The sequence below is a fragment of the Oncorhynchus gorbuscha genome, linkage group LG04 (assembly GCF_021184085.1).
Source record: "Oncorhynchus gorbuscha isolate QuinsamMale2020 ecotype Even-year linkage group LG04, OgorEven_v1.0, whole genome shotgun sequence".
Lineage (NCBI taxonomy): Eukaryota > Metazoa > Chordata > Actinopteri > Salmoniformes > Salmonidae > Oncorhynchus > Oncorhynchus gorbuscha.
In genome coordinates this window covers 18,606,781-18,624,875 of record NC_060176.1, presented here as the reverse complement: position 1 = coordinate 18,624,875, position 18,095 = coordinate 18,606,781, and the positions used below count along the sequence as shown (strand labels likewise).

Here is an 18,095-nt window from a genome sequence, read left to right as displayed (position 1 = left end):
ATATTTACTGTAAAAATATCAATAACCCTCCCTCTGTTATTCCCATCAATTACATTACAGCAACTGTATTGGACAATCCTACTTAGAGCACAACCTGAATAGAGCTAAATCAATACAAAGCAAAACAATACACAAGTAAGGTTTGCAGTAAGGGTATGTAACTCAGTCATACTACCATTTCAGAGGTCATAGAACTGTGGAAGTTTGTCTGGAACAGGTTTATGCTGCCTGTAGCATATACTATGTTGTCATGAGGGCCATGCAAGAGCTCTATACGGCTGTTATTCCCAGACAGGTTGATTCTTAGGAAGCTCACATCTGAGGACACAGAGATATAAATAATTAAGAAAACATATGACTGGACATGTGTTCATGCAAAAATGTGCTCATTGAGATTACACTCTGGAACTTCTGGAACTAGGATAACTTCTTGGAAACCATGATTGATCCCATTAATAAGGGATCCTAGCTTTCACCTGGTCAGTCTATGTCATGGAAAGAGCAGGTGTTCCTAACGTTTTGTACACACAGTGTATTGTCAGAGTTAAATAAAAGAAGGTACCCAGTGACCAAATTTGAATAGGGTTAATATTTCACGTTGTGCCAGATGAGTTTGTCCTTCTAACTTTACCGTAGCAGAGCATATTTCCATAATGTGGGTATAGGCTAGAGGTCGACCGATTATGATTTTTCAACGCCGATACCGATTATTGTAATAATGACAATTACAACAATACTGAATGAACACTTAATATAATACATCAATCAAATCAATTTAGCCTCAAATAAATTATGAAACATGTTCAATTTGGTTTAAATAATGCAAAAACAAAGTGTTGGAGAAGAAAGTAAAAGTGCAATATGTGCCATGTAAAAAAGCTAACGTTTAAGTTCCTTGCTCAGAACATGAGAACATATGAAAGCTGGTGGTTACTTTTCACATGAGTCTTCAATATTCCCAGGTAAGAAGTTTTAGGTTGAGGTTATTATAGGAATTATAGGACTATTTTGCTAACTAGCTAGCCATTTCACTTCGGTTACACCAGCCTAATCTCGGGAGTTGATAGGCTTGAAGTCATAAACAGCGCAATGCTTGAAGCATTGCGAAGAGCTGCTGACAAACGCACAAAAGTGCTGTTTGAATGAATGCTTACGAGCCTGCTGCTGCCTACCACCGCTCAGTCAGACTGCTCTATCAAATATCAAATCATAGACTTAATTATAACTTTATAACACACAGAAATATGAGCCTTAGGTCATTAGGTCATTAATATGGTCAAATCCGGAAACTATAATTTAAAAAATAAAACGTTTATTCTTTTAGTGAAATACGAAACCGTTCCGTATTTTATCTAACGGGTGGCATCCATAAGTCTAAATATTCCTGTTACATTGCACAACCTTCAATGTTATGTCATAATTACGTAAAATTCTGGCAAATTAGTTCGCAACGAGCCAGGCGGCCCAAACTGTTGCATATACCCTGACTCTGCGTGCAATGAACGCAGGCTTGTATGAGTATAAATAGTTTGTGTTCCTTACCAGAGTTGGCTAATGACAAAGGTGTGAAATATGGTTCATGTTCTTGTACTTTTGGAGAAGCGCAAAAAGGATCCTACTCTCTTTAATTTCTCTCGGAACGGTGCTACGCCATAATGTGGACAGCCAGAGCCCGGCACGGTATACCTCCATCCAGGTATAGCATGCATTATTGTACATCTAATCATCACGAAATGATGAAAGGTGAATCGAGAAGATTGAAATACTGTTTGTTTTTAATTAAACTGCCATTATCGTCAGCATGCTAGGTGAGGTAATGCTAAAGCAACTCTAGGCGTTGCATTGTTATTACATATCTTTCATTGTATTCACATGAATGTCCCTGTTTTGATGTGTAATGTTGTTATTATTGTTGCAATCATTTTTTTTATGGAATCCAATGTCCTGCTATTGCATTAGCGAGCCTAGCATGCTGACGAAAACTGCAGTTTAATTCAAAACAAGCAGTATATAAATATTCTTGATTCGGGATGATTATGAGTACAACGACATATTCCATCCCTGGATTAAGGTATGTTTCCACATTCCGGCAAAGCACCACAGAGTTTCTAAACCCAGATACGCAACATTGTGAGACTTCTGGGAATGCTTGCGAAACAGACCAGACCGGGGTTTGGGGTTTGAGAAGTAAATGAGAGAAGTGAAATGTCTTTAAGTAGTTTAATATGTTATAATTCCAACCTTCTGAAAGTGACAAAATTACACATTTTTAATTTCTGTTTAAAACAACTTCACATCGAAGGAGTGTCTTTGATTTGATGGCCTGCACATGACCTTTAGACCCAATGATGTGTTTCTATGCATGAGCTTAGCTAGCCAACGTCGCCTACAAGTGTGATCGGGGGTTTCTATTTGAGAAGCAGTTCCTGCCTATCTTCAGAAAGTACTGTCACAGATAGAACAATGAGACAGCTATTTCACTGGATGTATAAATGTGAAGCATCTGCTTGGAGTTTCAACTGGTAGTCAGAGGAAGCCCAGTTGCCTGCAGTGTGGGAAGATGGAACGAGATTCATTTTGGCACAGAGTGGACAAAGTTTTGTATTTTTTTTATTTGACCTTTATTTAACTAGGCAAGTCAGTTAAGAACAAATTCTTATTCACAAAATAGCCTACACCGGCCAAACGTGGACGACGCTGGGCCAATTGTGCACTGCCCTATGGGACTCCCAATCATGGCTGGTTGTGATACAGCCTGGAATCGAACCAAGGTGTCTATAGTGACGCCTCAAGCATTGAGATGTAGTGCCTTAGACTGCTGCGCCACTCGGGAGCCCAAATTATACTTTACTCTTTGCCAAAGTTTAAAAAATGCATTGTTTTTAAAAGGAGTGCAAAGGCAAATTGAGTTACACTTCACAGAGTAGGTGTTCCCTAATGGAAATACGAACATGCATGCTAGAACACGCCGATAGGATCTCGCTAGTTCGTGCTTTGCTCTGCCCACCTCCATGCTTGTTCTGCCCACTATGACTCATTTGTTCCCATTTGAAACAACGATCAGTGGTCTATCTTGGTACTATACTGTCTTTGCAACCTGGTCTCAGAGCATTTCGTATTATTCTGTACGTAAATCCGAGATACTCCATTTAGTATATGTTACATTTCGTATGGTATGTATTAATTTTCGTATGATACATTACAAATTGCAATTGTACAATATGTTACAAACTGCAATTCGTCCAAAATGTTACGAATTTGCAAAATGTACAACTTCTTACGAATTTCTAAATGTATGATATGTTACAAATTCCAATTTGTAGTGGCTAATGTTAGCTAAGGATGGCTAGGTAGCTAAGCTGATGTTTTCTAGCCGGGTTACGTTAGCTAGGCTAGGGGTTAAGGTTAGGTTTAGTAGTTAGGTTAGGTTAGCTAAAGTTGCTAAAATGCTAAAGTTGCTAAAACGCTAAAGTTGTATGTGATGAGATTAGAATATGCAACCTTTGGGTTGCTAGATATTCGTGTTATACATCCACCCACCCTCATTTTGTTTCTGCCTTGAGTAACCTTCCGTCTTATGCAGTGGAGGGTCGTCATTCAGGGCAGGTGGGGCAGAGTATTATTTATTTATATGAAATCTTTAAGTCAATAAAGCCTCCATTCAAACATGGTCTCTTTTAAATACGGAGCGTTGGTAATGGTCTCTAATTGCGCCGTGATTGGCTCAGTGTTCTGCCACTCATGGGGACACTAGGTCACTGCCAAATCTAAGGGTAGAGCTCTAAAATACAAGCCCCTTGGGTACTGCAATAGAGTTACATTAGAAGTGCCCATCCAAGAAGGTTCAAGGTTATTGGCCACAGATACAATTACATCATATTACTTTTTATATACATTAACTTTGATTGGACTGATCATGTCAACATCATACTTTCAACTTTCAGCTAGCAGTCATCATCATGAATCAAATTGACACCCTACTAATAAATCCTTTTTAATCCTTGTCATATGAAGACAAATAATGGAATGAAATTATAGATAAAATGTATCGGTGCTCATCGGCCATTGGACATATATATATTTTTTTATTTCACCTTTATTTAACCAGGTAGGCAAGTTGAGAACAAGTTCTCATTTACAATTGTGACCTGGCCAAGATAAAGCAAAGCAGTTCGACACATACAACGACACAGAGTTACACATGGAGTAAAACAAACATACAGTCAATAATACAGTAGAAACAAGTCTATATAGGATGTGAGCAAATGAGGTGAGATAAGGGAGGTAAAGGCAAAAAAAGGCCATGGTGGAAAGTAAATACAATATAGCAAGTAAAACACTGGAATGATAGATTTGCAATGGAAGAATGTGCAAAGTAGAAATAAAAATAATGGGGTGCAAAGGAGCAAAATTAATGAATTAATTAAATAAATAAAAATACAGTAGGGAAAGAGGTAGTTGTTTGGGCTAAATTATAGGTGGGCTATGTACAGGTGCAGTAATCTGTGAGCTGCTCTAATAGCTGGTGCTTAAAGCTAGTGAGGGAGATTAGTGTTTCCAGTTTCAGAGATTTTTGTAGTTCGTTCCAGTCATTGGTAGCAGAGAACTGGAAGGAGGCGGCCAAAGAAAGAATTGGTTTTGGGGGTGACTAGAGAGATATACCTGCTGGAGCGCGTGCTACAGGTGGGTGATGCTATGGGGACCAGCGAGCTGAGATAAGGGGGGACTTTACCTAGCAGGGTCTTGTAGATGACATGGAGCCAGTGGGTTTGGCAACGAGTATGAAGCGAGGGCCAGCCAATGAGAGCGTACAGGTCGCAATGGTGGGTGGTATATGGGACTTTGGTGACAAAACGGATGGCACTGTGATAGATTGCATCCAATTTGTTGAGTAGGGTATTGGAGGTTATTTTGTAAATTACATCGTCGAAGTCAAGGTATGGTAGGATGGTCAGTTTTACAAGGGTATGTTTGGCAGCATGAGTGAAGGATGCTTTGTTGCAAAATAGGAAGCCAATTCTAGATTTAACTTTGGATTGGAGATGTTTGATGTGGGTCTGGAAGGAGAGTTTACAGTCTAACCAGACACCTAGGTATTGTCATGCAGGTGAAAGAGGACCCAAAAGCGACTTAACAGAAACAGAGTTTATTTAAGTCCACACAGGGAATAACAAAAATCCTCTAGTCTGTAGAGGGGAATAACTGGAGAAGCGGCCACAGACTGCAGGTCGCTTCGGGTAGGCGCAGGCCGTAGTTGATAGAGACACCTGCTCACACGCAGCATCTGATGAAGGCAAAAAACACGACAGGACAGGGCGATACACAATCACAGCAAAAACACGACAGGACAGGGCGAAACGCAATCACAGCATGGTGAATACTAAACAAGGAACCGACGGGACAGGAACGGAACACAAAGGAATAAATAGGGACTCTAATCAGGGGAAAGGATCGGGAACAGGTGTGGGAAGACTAAATGATGATTAGGGGAATAGGAACAGCTGGGAGCAGGAACGGAACGATAGAGAGAAGAGAGAGCGAGAGAGTGAGAGAGGGAGGGGGAGAGAGAGGGATAGAAGGAGGGAAAGAACCAAATAAGACCAGCAGAGGGAAACGAATAGCATGGGGAGCACAGGGACAAGACATGATAATAAATGACAAACATGACAGTACCCCCCCACTCACCGAGCGCCTCCTGGCGCACTCGAGGAGGAATCCTGGCGGCAACGGAGGAAATCATCGATGAGTGAACGGTCCAGCACGTCCCGAGACGGAACCCAACTCCTCTCCTCAGGACCGTAACCCTCCCAATCCACTAGGTATTGGTGACCCCGTCCCCGAGAACGCATGTCCATGATCTTATGTACCTTGTAAATAGGTGCGCTCGACAAGGACGGGAGGGGGAGGGAAGACGAACGGGGGTGCGAAGAAAGGGCTTAACACAGGAGACATGGAAGACAGGATGGACGCGACGAAGATGTCGCGGAAGAAGCAGTCGCACAGCGACAGGATTGACGACCTGGGAGACACGGAACGGACCAATGAACCGCGGAGTCAACTTACGAGAAGCTGTCGTAAGAGGAAGGTTGCGAGTGGAAAGCCACACTCTCTGGCCGCAACAATACCTTGGACTCTTAATCCTGCGTTTATTGGCGGCTCTCACCGTCTGTGCCCTGTAACGGCAAAGTGCAGACCTCACCCTCCTCCAGGTGCGCTCACAACGTTGGACAAACGCTTGAGCGGAGGGAACGCTGGACTCGGCAAGCTGGGATGAGAACAGAGGAGGCTGGTAACCCAGACTACTCTGAAACGGAGATAACCCGGTAGCAGACGAAGGAAGCGAATTGTGAGCGTATTCTGCCCAGGGAGCTGTTCTGCCCAAGACGCAGGGTTTCTGAAAGAAAGGCTGCGTAGTATGCGACCAATCGTCTGATTGGCCCTCTCTGCTTGACCGTTAGACTGGGGATGAAACCCGGAAGAGAGACTGACGGACGCACCAATCAAACGACAGAACTCCCTCCAAAACTGTGACGTGAATTGCGGGCCTCTGTCTGAAACGGCGTCTAACGGGAGGCCATGAATTCTGAATACATTCTCAATAATGATTTGTGCCGTCTCCTTAGCGGAAGGAAGTTTAGCGAGGGGAATGAAATGTGCCGCCTTAGAGAACCTATCGACAACCGTCAGAATCACAGTCTTCCCCGCAGACAAAGGCAGACCGGTAATGAAGTCTAAGGCAATGTGAGACCATGGTCGAGAAGGAATGGGGAGCGGTCTGAGACGACCGGCAGGAGGAGAGTTACCCGACTTAGTCTGCGCGCAGTCCGAACAAGCAGCCACGAAACGGCGCGTGTCACGCTCCTGAGTCGGCCACCAAAAGCGCTGGCGAATAGACGCAAGAGTGCCTCGAACACCGGGATGACCAGCTAACTTGGCAGAGTGAGCCCACTGAAGAACAGCCAGACGAGTGGAAACAGGAACGAAAAGGAGGTTACTAGGACAAGCGCGCGCGACGCAGTGTGCGTGAGTGCTTGCTTAACCTGTCTTTCAATTCCCCAGACTGTTAACCCGACAACACGCCCATAAGGAAGAATCCCCTCGGGATCAGTAGAAGCCACAGAAGAACTAAACAGACGGGATAAGGCATCAGGCTTGGTGTTCTTGCTACCCGGACGGTAAGAAATCACAAACTCGAAACGAGCGAAAAACAACGCCCAACGAGCTTGACGGGCATTAAGTCGTTTGGCAGAACGGATGTACTCAAGGTTCTTATGGTCTGTCCAAACGACAAAAGGAACGGTCGCCCCTCCAACCACTGTCGCCATTCGCCTAGGGCTAAGCGGATGGCGAGCAGTTCACGGTTACCCACATCATAGTTGCGCTCAGATGGCGACAGGCGATGAGAAAAATAAGCGCAAGGATGAACCTTATCGTCAGACTGGAAGCGCTGGGATAGAATGGCTCCCACGCCTACCTCTGAAGCGTCAACCTCGACAATGAATTGTCTAGTGACGTCAGGAGTAACGAGGATAGGAGCGGACGTAAAACGTTCTTTTAGAAGATCAAAAGCTCCCTGGGCGGAACCGGACCACTTAAAACACGTCTTGACAGAAGTAAGAGCTGTGAGAGGGGCAGCAACTTGACCGAAATTACGAATGAAACGCCGATAGAAATTAGCGAAACCTAAAAAGCGCTGCAACTCGACACGTGACCTTGGAACGGGCCAATCACTGACAGCTTGGACCTTAGCGGAATCCATCTGAATGCCTTCAGCGGAAATAACGGAACCGAGAAAAGTAACGGAGGAGACATGAAAAGAGCACTTCTCAGCCTTTACGTAGAGACAATTCTCTAAAAGGCGCTGTAGAACACGTCGAACGTGCTGAACATGAATCTCGAGTGACGGAGAAAAAATCAGGATATCGTCAAGATAGACAAAAACAAAAATGTTCAGCATGTCTCTCAGAACATCATTAACTAATGCCTGAAAAACAGCTGGCGCATTGGCGAGACCGAACGGCAGAACCCGGTACTCAAAATGCCCTAACGGAGTGTTAAACGCCGTTTTCCACTCGTCCCCCTCTCTGATGCGCACGAGATGGTAAGCGTTACGAAGGTCCAACTTAGTAAAGCACCTGGCTCCCTGCAGAATCTCGAAGGCTGATGACATAAGGGGAAGCGGATAACGATTCTTAACCGTTATGTCATTCAGCCCTCGATAATCCACGCAGGGCGCAGAGTACCGTCCTTCTTCTTAACAAAAAGAACCCCGCCCCGGCCGGAGAAGAAGAAGGCACTATGGTACCGGCGTCAAGAGACACAGACAAATAATCCTCGAGAGCCTTACGTTCGGGAGCCGACAGAGAGTATAGTCTACCTCGAGGAGGAGTGGTCCCCGGAAGGAGATCAATACTACAATCATACGACCGGTGAGGAGGAAGGGAGTTGGCTCGGGACCGACTGAAGACCGTGCGCAGATCATGATATTCCTCCGGCACTCCTGTCAAATCGCCAGGTTCCTCCTGAGAAGTAGGGACAGAAGAAACGGGAGGGATGGCAGACATTAAACACTTCACATGACAAGAAACGTTCCAGGATAGGATAGAATTACTAGACCAATTAATAGAAGGATTATGACATACTAGCCAGGGATGACCCAAAACAACAGGTGTAAACGGTGAACGGAAAATCAAAAAAGAAATAGTCTCACTGTGGTTACCAGATACTGTGAGGGTTAAAGGTAGTGTCTCAAATCTGATACTGGGAAGATGACTACCATCTAAGGCGAACATGGGCGTAGGCTTCTCTAACTCTCTGAAAGGAATGTCATGTTTCCGAACCCATGCTTCGTCCATGAAACAACCCTCAGCCCCAGAGTCTATCAAGGCACTACATGTAGCACCCGAACCGGTCCAGCGTAGGTGGACCGACAAAGTAGTACAGGACTTTGATGGAGAGACTTGAGTAGTTGCGCTCACCTGTAGCCCTCCGCTTACAGATGAGCTCTGGCTTTTACTGGACATAAATTAACAAAATGTCCAGCAACTCCGCAATAGAGGCACAGGCGGTTGGTGATCCTCCGTTCCCTCTCCTTATTCGAGATGCGAATCCCTCCCAGCTGCATGGGCTCAGTCTCAAAGCCAGAGGAGGGAGATGGTTGCGATGCGGAGCAGGGAAACACCGTTGATGCGAGCTCTCTTCCACGAGCCCGGTGACGAAGATCTACCCGTCGTTCTATGCGGATGGCGAGAGCAATCAAAGAGTCCACATCTGAAGGAACCTCCCGGGAGAGAATCTCATCCTTAACCACTGCGTGGAGTCCCTCCAGAAAACGAGCGAGCAGCGCCGGCTCGTTCCACTCACTAGAGGCAGCAAGAGTGCGAAACTCAATAGAATAATCCGTTATGGACCGTTCACCTTGGCATAAGGAAGCCAGGGCCCTAGAAGCCTCCCCACCAAAAACTGAACGGTCAAAAACCCGAATCATCTCCTCTTTAAAGTTCTGGAATTTGTTAGAGCAATCAGCCCTTGCCTCCCAGATAGCTGTGCCCCATTCTCGAGCCCGGCCAGTAAGGAGTGAAATGACGTAAGCAACCCGAGCTCTCTCTCTAGAGTATGTGTTGGGTTGGAGAGAGAACACAATCTCACACTGCGTGAGAAAGGAGCGGCACTCAGTGGGCTGCCCGGAGTAGCAAGGTGGGTTATTAACCCTAGGTTCTGGAGGCTCGGCAGGCCAGGAAGTAACAGGTGGCACGAGACGTAGACTCTGGAACTGTCCAGAGAGGTCGGAAACCTGAGCGGCCAGGTTCTCCACGGCATGGCGAGCAGCAGACAATTCCTGCTCGTGTCTGCCGAGCATGGCTCCTTGGATCTCGACGGCAGTGTAACGAGCGTCTGAAGTCGCTGGGTCCATTCCTTGGTCGGTTCCTTCTGTCATGCAGGTGAAAGAGGACCCAAAAGCGACTTAACAGAAACAGAGTTTATTTAAGTCCACACAGGGAATAACAAAAATCCTCTAGTCTGTAGAGGGGAATAACTGGAGAAGCGGCCACAGACTGCAGGTCGCTTCGGGTAGGCGCAGGCCGTAGTTGATAGAGACACCTGCTCACACGCAGCATCTGATGAAGGCAAAAACACGACAGGACAGGGCGATACACAATCACAGCAAAAACACGACAGGACAGGGCGAAACGCAATCACAGCATGGTGAATACTAAACAAGGAACCGACGGGACAGGAACGGAACACAAAGGAATAAATAGGGACTCTAATCAGGGGAAAGGATCGGGAACAGGTGTGGGAAGACTAAATGATGATTAGGGGAATAGGAACAGCTGGGAGCAGGAACGGAACGATAGAGAGAAGAGAGAGCGAGAGAGTGAGAGAGGGAGGGGGAGAGAGAGGGATAGAAGGAGGGAAAGAACCAAATAAGACCAGCAGAGGGAAACGAATAGCATGGGGAGCACAGGGACAAGACATGATAATAAATGACAAACATGACAGGTATTTGTAGTTGTCCACGTATTCTAAGTCAGAGCCGTCCTGAGTAGTGATGTTGGCCAGGCGGGCAGGTACAGGCAACGATCGGTTGAAGAGCATGCATTTAGTTTTACTTGTATTTAAGAGCAATTGGAGGCCACGGAAGGAGAGTTGTATGGCATTGAAGCTTGCCTGGAGGGTTGTTAACACAGTATCCAAAGAAGGACCAGAGTTATACAGAATGGTGTCGTCTGCGTAGAGGTGGATCAGAGACTCACCAGCAGCAAGAGCGACATCATTGATGTGGGCGGCAGGGTAGCCTAGTGGTTAGAGCGTTGGTCTAGTAACTAGTAACCAGAAGGTTGCAAGTTTAAACCTCCGCGCTGACAAGGTACAAATCTGTCGTTCTGTCCCTGAGCAGGCAGTTAACCCACTGTTCCTAGGCCGTCATTGAAAATAAGAATTTGTTCTTAACTGACTTACCTAGTTAAATAAAGGTTAAATAAATCAAATGTATACAGAGAAGAGAGTCAGTCCAAGAATTGAACCCTGTGGCACCCCCATAGAGACTGTCAGAGGTCCGGACAGCAGACCCTCCGATTTGGCACACTGAATACGGCTGCACAGTATTGTTTCTTATCGATGGCGGTTAAGATATCATTTAGGACCTTGAGCGTGGCTGAGGTGCACCCGTGACCAGCATTACATATACATTACATTACACAAGAAGTTGGAAATCGCAAAGTCAACACTGAGTGGTTTGGAAGGAATCAGTGGCTAACTGCAAGCATTGCAAAGCAATCACTGGATGTGTGGATGTGTGGTCCCAATGTGTGGATGTATGGTTCCAATTCTCAGTATTATTAAGGTTCACTTTTCAACATGATTTCTGGAGCGCTCAAAACAACTGTTAACTCAGAACTGGGAAATCTGACTTCAGTGAGTTCAAGACAACTGGGAAAAAACAAGCTCCGACTGGGAAAATAAGTTTTGAGTATCTATATTAGTATAAGTATCTAAATCCATAGTAAAACGAGTACTATATCGACATAACCTGAAAGGCCGCTCAGCAAGGAAGAAGCCGCTGCTCCAAAACTGCCATAAAAAAGCCAGACTCCGGTTAGCAACTGCACATGGGGACAAAGATCGTACTTTTTGGAGAAATGCCCTCTGGTCTGATGATACAAAGATAAAACTGTTTGGCCATAATGACCATCGTTATGTTTGAAGGAAAAAGGGGGAGGCTTGCTAGCCAAAGAACACCCTCCCAACAGTGAAGCACGGGGGTGGCAGTATCATGTTGTGGGAGTGCTTTGCTGCAGGAGAGACTGGTGCACTTCACAAAATAGATGGCATCACGAGGGAGGAAAATTATGTGGATATATTGAAGCAACATCTCAAGACATCAGTTACAAGTTACAGCTTGTTCACAAATGGGTCTTCCAAATGTATAATGACCCCAAGTATACTTCCAAATTTGTGGCAATATGGCTTAAGGACAACAAAGTCAAGGTATTGGAATGGCCATCACAAAGCCCTGACATCAATCCCAAAGAAAATTTGTGGGCAGAACTGAAATAGTGTGTGCGAGCAAGGAGGCCTATCAACCTGACTCAGTTACACCAGCTCTGTCAGGAGGAATGGGCCACAGATTAACCCAACTTATTGTGGGAAGCTTGTGGAAGGCTACACGGAACGTTTGGCCCAAGTTAAAGAATTGAAAGTCAATGCTACCAAATACTAATTGAGTGTATGTACACTTCTGACCCACTGGGAATGTGATGAAAGAAATAAAAGCTGAAATAAATCATTCTCTCTGCTATTATTCTGACATTTCACATTCTTAAAATAAAGTGGGGATCCTAACTGACCTAAGACAGGGAATTGTTACTATGATTAAATGTCAGAAATTGTGAAAAACTGAGTTTAAATGTATTTGTCTAAGGTGTATGTAAACCTCCGATGTTATGCAGGTGAATGAGGACCCAAAAGCGACTTGGCGAAAACAGAGTCTTTAATCCAGTAAAGTAAATCTACAATCATAAGGCATAATTCCACTCGTAATGACGAGAACAGACTGGAGACTCGATCAAGAACTGCAGGTTGCCTCGGGAAGGCACTTGAACGTAGCAGACTCAGACACCTGCTCACCACGCAGCATCTGAGGGAAACACGACACGACAGGGCGATACACAGACACAGCACGGTGAACAATAGACAAGGATCCGACAGGGCAGAAACGGAAAACAAGGGGAGAAATAGTGACTCTAATCAGGGAAAAAGATAGGGAACAGGTGTGGGAAGACTAAATGATTGATTAGGGGAATAGGAACAGCTGGGAGCAGGAGCGGAACGATAGAGAGAAGAGAGAGAGGAAGAGAGAGAGAAAAAGGGGAACGAACCTAAAAAGACCAGCAGGGGGAAAACGAACAGAGGGAAAAGCAAAATGACAAGACAATCTAAGACAAAACATGACAGTGGCGCACTCGAGGAGGAATCCTGGCGGCAACGGAGGAAATCATCAATAAGTGAACGGTCCAGCACGTCCCGAGACGGAACCCAACTCCTCTCCTCAGGACCGTAACCCTCCCAATCCACTAAGTATTGGTGACCCCGTCCCCGAGAACGCATGTCCATGATCCTACGTACCTTGTAAATAGGTGCGCTCTCGACAAGGACGGGAGGGGGGGAGGGAAGACGAACGGGGGTGCGAAGAAAGGGCTTGACACAGGAGACATGGAAGACAGGATGGACGCGACGAAGATGTCGCGGAAGAAGCAGTCGCACAGCGACAGGATTGACGACCTGGGAGACACGGAACGGACCAATGAACCGCGGAGTCAACTTACGAGAAGCTGTCGTAAGAGGAAGGTTGCGAGTGGAAAGCCACACTCTCTGGCCGCAACAATACCTTGGACTCTTAATCCTACGTTTATTGGCGGCTCTCACAGTCTGTGCCCTGTAACGGCAAAGTGCAGACCTCACCCTCCTCCAGGTGCGCTCACAACGTTGGACAAACGCTTGAGCGGAGGGAACGCTGGACTCGGCAAGCTGGGATGAGAACAGAGGAGGCTGGTAACCCAGACTACTCTGAAACGGAGATAACCCGGTAGCAGACGAAGGAAGCGAGTTGTGAGCGTATTCTGCCCAGGGGAGCTGTTCTGCCCAAGACGCAGGGTTTCTGAAAGAAAGGCTGCGTAGTATGCGACCAATCGTCTGATTGGCCCTCTCTGCTTGACCGTTAGACTGGGGATGAAACCCGGAAGAGAGACTGACGGACGCACCAATCAAACGACAGAACTCCCTCCAAAACAGTGACGTGAATTGCGGGCCTCTGTCTGAAACGGCGTCTAACGGGAGGCCATGAATTCTGAACACATTCTCGATGATGATTTGTGCCGTCTCCTTAGCGGAAGGAAGTTTAGCGAGGGGAATGAAATGTGCCGCCTTAGAGAACCTATCGACAACCGTAAGAATCACAGTCTTCCCCGCAGACAAAGGCAGACCGGTAATGAAGTCTAGGGCGATGTGAGACCATGGTCGAGAAGGAATGGGGAGCGGTCTGAGACGACCGGCAGGAGGAGAGTTACCCGACTTAGTCTGCGCGCAGTCCGAACAAGCAGCCACGAAACGGCGCGTGTCACGCTCCTGAGTCGGCCACCAAAAGCGCTGGCGAATAGACGCAAGAGTGCCTCGAACACCGGGATGACCAGCTAACTTGGCAGAGTGAGCCCACTGAAGAACAGCCAGACGAGTGGAAACAGGAACGAAAAGGAGGTTACTAGGACAAGCGCGCGGCGACGCAGTGTGCGTGAGTGCTTGCTTAACCTGTCTTTCAATTCCCCAGACTGTCAACCCGACAACACGCCCATAAGGAAGAATCCCCTCGGGATCAGTAGAAGCCACAGAAGAACTAAACAGACGGGATAAGGCATCAGGCTTGGTGTTTTTGCTACCCGGACGGTAAGAAATCACAAACTCGAAACGAGCGAAAAACAACGCCCAACGAGCTTGACGGGCATTAAGTCGTTTGGCAGAACGGATGTACTCAAGGTTCTTATGGTCTGTCCAAACGACAAAAGGAACGGTCGCCCCCTCCAACCACTGTCGCCATTCGCCTAGGGCTAAGCGGATGGCGAGCAGTTCGCGGTTACCCACATCATAGTTGCGTTCAGATGGCGACAGGCGATGAGAAAAATAAGCGCAAGGATGAACCTTATCGTCAGACTGGAAGCGCTGGGATAGAATGGCTCCCACGCCTACCTCTGAAGCGTCAACCTCGACAATGAATTGTCTAGTGACGTCAGGAGTAACGAGGATAGGAGCGGTCGTAAAACGTTCTTTTAGAAGATCAAAAGCTCCCTGGGCGGAACCGGACCACTTAAAACACGTCTTGACAGAAGTAAGAGCTGTGAGAGGGGCAGCAACTTGACCGAAATTACGAATGAAACGCCGATAGAAATTAGCGAAACCTAAAAAGCGCTGCAACTCGACACGTGACCTTGGAACGGGCCAATCACTGACAGCTTGGACCTTAGCGGAATCCATCTGAATGCCTTCAGCGGAAATAACGGAACCGAGAAAAGTAACGGAGGAGACATGAAAAGAGCACTTCTCAGCCTTCACGTAGAGACAATTCTCTAAAAGGCGCTGTAGAACACGTCGAACGTGCTGAACATGAATCTCGAGTGACGGTGAAAAAATCAGGATATCGTCAAGATAGACAAAAACAAAGATGTTCAGCATGTCTCTCAGAACATCATTAACTAATGCCTGAAAAACAGCTGGCGCATTGGCGAGACCAAACGGCAGAACCCGGTACTCAAAATGCCCTAACGGAGTGTTAAACGCCGTTTTCCACTCGTCCCCCTCTCTGATGCGCACGAGATGGTAAGCGTTACGAAGGTCCAACTTAGTAAAGCACCTGGCTCCCTGCAGAATCTCGAAGGCTGATGACATAAGGGGAAGCGGATAACGATTCTTAACCGTTATGTCATTCAGCCCTCGATAATACACGCAGGGGCGCAGAGTACCGTCCTTTTTCTTAACAAAAAAGAACCCCGCCCCGGCCGGAGAGGAAGAAGGCACTATGGTACCGGCGTCAAGAGACACAGATAAATAATCCTCGAGAGCCTTACGTTCGGGAGCCGACAGAGAGTATAGTCTACCCCGAGGAGGAGTGGTCCCCGGAAGGAGATCAATACTACAATCATACGACCGGTGAGGAGGAAGGGAGTTGGCTCGGGACCGACTGAAGACCGTGCGCAGATCATGATATTCCTCCGGCACTCCTGTCAAATCGCCAGGTTCCTCCTGAGAAGTGGGGACAGAAGAAATGGGAGGGATGGCAGACATTAAACACTTCACATGACAAGAAACGTTCCAGGATAGGATAGAATTACTAGACCAATTAATAGAAGGATTATGACATACTAGCCAGGGATGACCCAAAACAACAGGTGTAAAAGGTGAACGAAAAATCAAAAAAGAAATAGTCTCACTGTGGTTACCAGATACTGTGAGAACTAAAGGTAGTGTCTCAAATCTGATACTGGGAAGATGACTACCATCTAAGGCAAACATGGGCGTAGGCTTATCTAACTGTCTGAAAGGAATGTCATGTTTCCGAGCCCATGCTTCGTCCATGAAACAACCCTCAGCCCCAGAGTCAATCAAGGCACTGCATGTAGCACCCGAACCGGTCCAGCGTAGATGGACCGACATAGTAGTACAGGATCTAGATGAAGAGACCTGAGTAGTAGCGCTCACCAGTAGCCCTCCGCTTACTGATGAGCTCTGTCCTTTTACTGGACATGAATTGACAAAATGTCCATCAAATCCGCAATAGAGGCACAGGCGGTTGGTGATCCTCCGTTCCCTCTCCTTAGTCGAGATGCGAATACCTCCCAGCTGCATGGGCTCAGTCTCTGAGCCAGAGGAGGGAGATGGTTGCGATGCGGAGCAGGGAAACACCGTTGACGCGAGCTCTCTTCCACGAGCTTGGTGACGAAGATCTACCCGTCGTTCTATGCGGATGGCGAGAGCAATCAAAGAGTCCACACTGGAAGGAACCTCCCGAGAGAGAATCTCATCTTTGACCACTGCGTGGAGTCCCTCCAGAAAACGAGCGAGCAGCGCCGGCTCGTTCCAGTCACTAGAGGCAGCAAGAGTGCGAAACTCTATAGAGTAATCCGTTATGGATCGATCACCTTGGCATAGGGAAGCCAGGGCCCTAGAAGCCTCCCTACCAAAAACTGAACGGTCAAAAACCCGAATCATCTCCTCTTTAAAGTTCTGGTAATTGTTTGAACAATCAGCCCTTGCCTCCCAGATAGCTGTGCCCCATTCTCGAGCCCGGCCAGTAAGGAGTGAAATGACGTAAGCAACCCGAGCTCTCTCGCTAGAGTATGTGTTGGGTTGGAGAGAGAACACAATATCACACTGGGTGAGAAAGGAGCGGCACTCCGTGGGCTGCCCGGAGTAGCAAGGTGGGTTATTAACCCTAGGTTCCGGAGGCTCGGCAGGCCAGGAAGTAACAGGTGGCACGAGACGAAGACTCTGGAACTGTCCAGAGAGGTCGGAAACCTGAGCGGCCAGGTTCTCCACGGCATGGCGAGCAGCAGACAATTCCTGCTCGTGTCTGCCGAGCATGGCTCCTTGGATCTCGACGGCAGTGTTACGAGCGTCTGTAGTCGCTGGGTCCATTCTTTGGTCGGATCCTTCTGTTATGCAGGTGAATGAGGACCCAAAAGCGACTTGGCGAAAACAGAGTCTTTAATCCAGTAAAGTAAATCTACAATCATAAGGCATAATTCCACTCGTAATGACGAGAACAGACTGGAGACTCGATCAAGAACTGCAGGTTGCCTCGGGAAGGCACTAGAACGTAGCAGACTCAGACACCTGCTCACCACGCAGCATCTGAGGGAAACACGACACGACAGGGCGATACACAGACACAGCACGGTGAACAATAGACAAGGATCCGACAGGGCAGAAACGGAAAACAAGGGGAGAAATAGGGACTCTAATCAGGGAAAAAGATAGGGAACAGGTGTGGGAAGACTAAATGATTGATTAGGGGAATAGGAACAGCTGGGAGCAGGAGCGGAACGATAGAGAGAAGAGAGAGAGGAAGAGAGAGAGAAAAAGGGGAACGAACCTAAAAAGACCAGCAGGGGGAAAACGAACAGAGGGAAAAGCAAAATGACAAGACAATCTAAGACAAAACATGACATCCGACTTCAACTGTATGTATACTGCAGCTACAAAACTAATACTAAGTGTATTTTGTGTAGTAAGCTGTTATTTTCACCTCTTAATTTTGCCAACTGTTCTGATTTGGTGGTGCACATGTAGCCTATAACCTGTTTCAGAGAAATGTAATTATTGAATGTTGTAAGAGCTCTCATTGTCTGCTAATATGCACCCTTTATTTATCATACAGCTCTGACTTGGTGTACAGGGAGTACACTTTAAGAATGGCCCATGTTCTGAATTCTGTCGCTGTACATTTCAAAAGAGCTGAACAAATAGTTATATTGACTACGTCCATCCTAGCTCGCTCATTAATCGGAATTCCGGATGCCTTATGCCATTGTTTGTAAATCTCAATT

General features: G+C 46.7%; 1 protein-coding gene across 2 annotated transcripts in view; it reads right to left on the bottom strand.

Moving 5' to 3' along the window:
- LOC124033125 (semaphorin-7A-like) overlaps nt 1–18,095 on the bottom strand; it is a 38,106-nt gene that overhangs the window by 17,097 nt on the left and 2,914 nt on the right. For both annotated transcript variants that reach the window (XM_046345065.1, XM_046345066.1), the window contains exon 2: nt 176–318. In XM_046345065.1, the coding sequence (XP_046201021.1) occupies nt 176–318 (143 nt within the window). The remainder of the gene's footprint in view (nt 1–175; nt 319–18,095) is intronic.